Source organism: Lepeophtheirus salmonis, chromosome 3, assembly GCF_016086655.4.
Source record: "Lepeophtheirus salmonis chromosome 3, UVic_Lsal_1.4, whole genome shotgun sequence".
NCBI classification, from domain to species: domain Eukaryota; kingdom Metazoa; phylum Arthropoda; class Copepoda; order Siphonostomatoida; family Caligidae; genus Lepeophtheirus; species Lepeophtheirus salmonis.
Window position 1 is genome coordinate 27,322,085 of NC_052133.2, and position 6,453 is coordinate 27,328,537.

Sequence of the window (6,453 nt, forward strand, 5' to 3'; positions counted from 1 at the left end):
TCTAAACCCCTTAAAGCAGATTTTTTCTTTCTTTGTCTACAGATTGAAGAAGAAAAAGAGCCTTTATCATCACATCACTAACCTGGGAAATGTGACTGAGATATACGAGGGTGCAATATTATCTTGATTGGTGTAGTAACAGTGTTGGAGTATTTAACAACAACTGAATTGATTTAAAAATGATAAATTCTATTCATAGTAAAAGAAAATAATAAGATAAAAAAAGAAGCAGTGATCATTACTTTCAAAATGTATTTTCTTTTAAGGAGGTTGCGCGCCCAATTAGAAACTAGAGCATTTTATGACATCATAAAAATGAGTTGAGCCGTTTTTATATTACTTCAGTTTCACTTCTACATACACAAACATACATTTTGGAACATCTTCCATTCGTGTATGTGAATGGAGCTGGGTAAGGTATCCTCCTTTTAAGCTCTAAAATTGAAGAAATACACAGTTGTTTTATTTTTCGTCCATAAGGATGTCTCAGTAGGTTATTGAGGCGTGTGAGAGTCAACTACTCCCCCTCACCCTATGATTGTATATTGGATATGGAAGATTTGTTTCAGAGTATGAGAAGGAGTCGATAAAATTTGCAATTTCGTTTAAATGAACCTCTTCCAGGAATTGGTTATTTTAATGGATGGATGAATAAAGATCAGGTTATTAGCCAATTGAATTTTTAATTATTTATTTTGTATGGACCGTTGTTGTTGTCAGGGGTTTGACATCCAGGATAGGGTGACATATGGCCTGATCAATGTCGGTATTGAGTGGGTTGGTGGGTATGTTCATATTTTTAAATGAATAAATTTAAGAATAAATCAATTTGTTAGGATTTTTTTTTTGTTTTTATAAATTGGACATATATTTTTGATTCATGTCTTACTATAAGTTTCATTTAATATTTTTTTTATTATTCAAAAAGTCAGTTTAATTGAAACTGCTGCAAATTAATTTACAAATGAGTATTTTCTGTTAATATATCAACAATAAATGTTCAAAACACTTTTACCATTTTTTTGTCCTGACAGACACGTAGTGTTTTTTTATTCTATAAAAAGTATTCAGATCCTTTTATTTAAAGTTCAAAGGACCTTAAAAAAGACACCTGTATCCCAAACGTTCTCCTAAAAAAAAAAAAGCAAGAAAGGGATTTTTACTCTCATACTACAGATATCTTAATTATTCTCCATGTCCAAGTCTTGTTACATCCTGTCTTTTATATTCATTCTTCTCTCTACAAACCTTGGTGTTTTCTCCTTGTCAGAATTCGAAGAGAACGAAGAGGAAGATCAAACAAATAATCTTACAGAGGTTTGTGGTTTATTACCGTCATATTACATATTTAGAAATAAATATATTTAATTGTTAATCATGTACTAATTACATTAATTTAGAACAAGGATGATAAAGTCACAGAGGAGAGCGCGGTAAGTTATCTGTGACTCAATGAGGAGAGGCTCTTAGTTTTAAATTTAATATTATTTTACGTCATCACTAGATGGTTCTTTGTGGACACAACTTATACAGTGCTTTACGAGTGGCATGTTCCTCCATTCGTTCCAAGAGATCTGCAGGTAATATTCCTCTCAATACATGAATTTGTTTTATAACTACCGAATAATTTTATTTCTCTTTCACAAAGAGGCCTTTAGAAACCATCATCATAAACGTCACCATCACGTGAGTCTTTTTATAGCAAATGTAACAACTATTCAATACATATGCCCAATGTTGTTTATTTTTCAGAGACTAGTGAAAAGAGCAGGTCTCACTGATCTTTGCTGTAGTCAACCTTGTACCTTCCAGACCCTTCTAACCTTTTGCTAAGAAGATATTTTCATCTTTTAAGGTCCTTCATAGTATGTATGTATATATGAATATCTATATGGGATGTTCTCAAACCATGTACTCATCAAATCGATTGAAATATGAACTAATATACAAAGTTATTTTTATGTAGGGATTTTAAAAATATGCTGTGGCGGAATCAGGAATCTATTTGAAAGTGGGAGGGGATAAATTATGTAATGGTAACGTCATGCTACCAAACCTTACAGTCACATTATAGAAATACTACTACGGTTGTAAACCCCAAAGCGCTTTTGTTGTTGGCTACCTGAACAGTGTTTTTTTACAATTTCTAAAGCTGTTTTTATTATTATTTATTTCTAGAGGAGAGAACATCTAAGTATAAAGTGTATCCTATTGCGTTTTTACTCATGAATGACGAGAGAGTAACGCTGTTTTAAATGTAAGTATCTGTTGGACTATGAGCAGAATTGAGAAATGTAGTTCCTACATAAACTCTTCTTGCTTAAAACGAAGAGGGATATTTTTATTTGACAGCTGCAAGCAGCTAATTAAATGAAGCATGATGACAGCTACATCCTCTCCAATCTTTTTTTAATTTTTTTTTTTTTTTTTTTTCAAAATTGTCGGAGTTTTCATGTTAATTTCCGTTGTTTTTTTTTGTCGTTTTTACATAACAAAAGTTCTTACAATATACAATCCTAAATATTACACTTGATATAAACAGTGGAGGGATAGACCCCATGGCTCCTACCCCATTTTTATCCTACCTAGTATTCAAATGATTTATGTGTGCGTCTGGTTTCCGTTCATCCTGCTTGGGAAAACAAGGATAAATAATTCAAAAACGGAGACAAATGCAGACTTTGGACATCAAATAAAAGTTGTTTTTCAGACTTATGGCTTACGTACGTAGTACAATTGTTTTATTCTGATAAGGCCATATTCCTGTGTTCTAGAGGGCAAGTTTGTTTTCTCTCACAATAAGTTGATTTTATTCATAAAACAAGATCAATTTCCTTTGCCTATAAAGTTTTTTGAAGCTATGTGTTGTTAATTTCAAAATGCACCAAAATAAAACTAGTTCTTGCACAAACGGAAAATGGAGAACGTATATTAAATACGAACTAAAAAAGGGAATTGGGTAAGTTAGGGAAGAAATTGATGTGCGAGTTAGTCCTTGCATATACCTTCATGATGGTAAGTTAGCAACGATAATAAATAAATCAAAAGGTCAAAAATTTAAAGGAATTCCTTTATATTTACATAAATCAGTATTTCACACGGTCAATTATATGTTGCATATTCAAAATTGTCTAAAGGGGGTGCAGATTTGAATATATTTACATCAAATGGCCACAAAACAACAATAAATGTCGTATAGAAAGAGGTTTTACAATAGAAATTTACCTATCAAATATTTATAGTTTATAGTAGATTGTTTTAGTTTATAGTTTTTAGATAAACAAAATAATACTAAATATAAATAGAATCTTTTTTAATTTTTCATTGGTGTGTTCGTGCTAACATATTATTATTGTTCAGTATGAAATTAACATATATTTTATGAACTCCGGTTTTGTTCTGATTACACAAATAGAAATTGAAGCGACACTTATCAAGAGATCATGTTTCATCCCCCACACTCCTCCGTCCAACAACAGTGGATCATCTTACACCACTCAGACATTTTGTTCAAAAACATGTGAAAGTATTTAATGAACCTTTATTATGTTTATATATCGTGAGGGAGTTTCCTGTATAAAAATAGCCTTTGTACATCTGAAGTCCTTAGAAAAAAAGGGAACAATGGAAAATGATGGACGCGATCTATAAAGATTAGACGGATCCACATTTTGTCAGATACGGGTCGGTTCGGATCTTTAGACCTAAATATTAGAGTACCGATGATACGACTTTTATGATCATTTTAGCCATAGTTCGGACCCTAATAAGATCGGATTCGGATTAAGGTTATATTTGTACTTACTATAGAGACCAAAATATTGAATAACCCAATGTTATATCTATTAGAATATAATTATTAGAACTATTGTTAGAAATATATTCGATACATCTTTACGTTTATTGTATCTCGCAACCTATCCTCCGAAAAGGAATAGACGAACAGCCCAAAAACAATGGATAGAGGGGCAATTCTAACGACTATGGAATTATAAATGAATAATAGTTGATAACTATTCACAGCTTCATAATAACTCATTCGTATCCAACCAATCAATGTTTGCGGACAACCAAATACAATGACCATTGTTTGTTAGTGGCTAATAACTACACAATACAACTGTTTATGTAGAAGTGGCTCCAAGCACTTATCAAGATATATAGAGATGCTACAAAGACTATTAAAATTATTTTGCAATACTATAGTCTTTTTAAGATCCAAAAAATTCCTCGGATATTTCTTATGATCGGTAACAGTTCAAGTATTCGAACCCGGGTCTCATATCTTTTCGGATAATACAAGTTTACTAATACTGCATTCCCGTACTTTGGATCTGTCTGCAAAGTATATTGCCAATTCACTTTCTTTAAAAATGAAATTTCTCCTTCTTTCTTACTATTAAAAATGAATAAATAACTCCCAGAGATTATTGGAATTTGTACAATTTTACTTATTTCAAGGAATAACCGTTATAAACTTACATGTATTTAAATTTGACATAGAATCAATAAGAGAATAGAACAGAAAAAAATGGCATTTTTGTTCTTCTTTTTTTAAAAAGTTATTTTTAGTTAGTTCCAAAAATTAATTGCAGCATTTAAAATAATTAAATAAATAGCAGCAAATTCGTGTTCTATTAATCTAAATGTATCATATTGAACATCTTATCAACCTGTTTTCTGTTTATTTCCACCTCAGCTTCATTAAGAGATTGAAATGAGTTGGTAAGAAAAGTAATAACCCTTGATTTACCAGAGCTGTAATCGAGTCCAATGTATCATGCTCCGAGTACAATGTCAATCCGAGTTTACCTGGTTACAAAAAAAGTGACAAAGTGTTCCGACATGTAGTGGAGTCCAGACTCGAAGACTACCGCCCTCACTGGATATATCTTGCAGTGTGCGACCTTAATTTAACAACCAACACTATTATTTTAAATGGAGTTTAAGCTAAACCAATCATCTGATTTAAAAATACAAACAATCTAAATGAAAGCTGAATCCATTTTTTTTATTATTATTTTATATAATCGCCTTTGGCGTGATTTACGACATCGAATCGATCTCAGAAACAGGAATATGTCTTGATGACAGTCTCCTTTGGCAGATTTCAGAATTTTTCCAAGATCCTGGACATCTGATCAGATTTTGCAGTTACAAAAAAGTATATGGGGTTGAGCTTCTGTGAGCTTGAAGGCCAATATGTGGGTCCAACAAAGTAAAAAAACAAAAAAAATGGCAGAACCAAGTCAACGTTTTCTTTGCAGCGTGGCATGGAACTTCACATAATCACCTTATAATAACAATTGGTTGGAAATTCTAAGAATAAAATAATTTCTTCTTTCAATGCAATTTTAGAGTGGAGCTAGGCGTGCTTCATCAATCACTCTCTTTATTACATCCCAGCCTACGTCATTAGTAAGAAAATGACCGAGTGACGTCATATGAAAAGTTACATCTTGCAAAAAAGTGTTAAAACGCTCCACCATTGTATCTCCTCAGACTAACGGTCGTGTGTTGCTACATAGTTTAAAGCTTTAGGTAGTCCCTTTCGATCCTACTCTCCAAAATGCACATTAGTTCAGTTGTATTGTCAACTTTTTTCGAATTTCGGTTACGAATAGTACGGAAAAGCTGTCATATCCTATCAAAATTGCCTATGCAAAATTTCATTGTTTTTTTTCGATGTTCTATTTAGGTAATGTATTTGTTCAATGTTTGAAAGTAGATAAAAGCTCTTTATTTTGTCAATAAGAATAAAAATACAACATTCATCATTGTTTTACAATTATTAAGTATGATAGACATTATCCTAACCTATACAAAATATGTATAAAGTTTTTTTCGAAAGCTACTATATGTATCAGAAAGGGAGAATAACATAAGCAAATTTGTATCTTCCATTTTTGAAATGGATGCGCGCTATAAGTCAAATATGGCTTAAAATGACCATTTTTTTCGAAAAAACTCCCAATTTACGGAATTTTACTAGAAGTTCATCTTTTAATCATCAAATATAGCACTTTGAGGACCTATAAAGGCGTTTGAGCAAAGAAATATTGCAATTTGAAGCTTTTTTCATGAAATTCAAGTCAAATATGGCTTAAAATGACCATATTTATCGAAAAAACTCCCAATTTACGGAATTTTACTAGAAATTCATCTTTTAATCATCAAATATAGCACTTTGAGGACCTATAAAGGCGTTTGAGCAAAGAAATATTGCAATTTGAAGCTTTTTTCATGAAATTCAAGTCAAATATGGCTTAAAATGACCATATTTTTCGAAAAAACCCCAATTTACGGAATTTTACTAGAAATTCATCTTTTAATCATCAAATATTGCACTTTGAGGACCTATAAAGGCGTTTGAGCAAAGAAATATTGCAATTTGAAGCTTTTCCAGGAAATTCAAGTCAAATATGGCTTAAAATGACTATATTTTTCGATTAA

At 31.5% G+C, this 6,453-nt stretch overlaps 1 protein-coding gene across 6 annotated transcripts; it reads left to right on the forward strand.

Moving 5' to 3' along the window:
• Positions 1-313: 313 nt before the first annotated feature.
• Positions 314-1,927, forward strand: LOC121115451 (uncharacterized). 6 transcript variants are annotated; one of them, XM_071886839.1, is made up of 8 exons: positions 384-570; positions 625-662; positions 721-785; positions 1,088-1,317; positions 1,401-1,433; positions 1,505-1,580; positions 1,649-1,686; positions 1,753-1,927. In XM_071886839.1, the coding sequence occupies exons 4-8, from the start codon at positions 1,195-1,197 to the stop codon at positions 1,831-1,833; spliced, it is 351 nt and encodes a 116-aa protein (XP_071742940.1). In that variant the 5' UTR covers positions 384-570; positions 625-662; positions 721-785; positions 1,088-1,194; the 3' UTR covers positions 1,834-1,927. The 6 variants fall into 6 exon arrangements, with proteins under 6 accessions (XP_071742937.1, XP_071742938.1, XP_071742940.1 ...); XM_071886836.1 differs by lacking the exon at positions 721-785 and having other exon boundaries at positions 314-417; positions 481-662; XM_071886837.1 differs by lacking the exon at positions 721-785 and having other exon boundaries at positions 358-412; positions 481-662.
• The last annotated feature ends 4,526 nt before the right edge of the window (positions 1,928-6,453 follow it).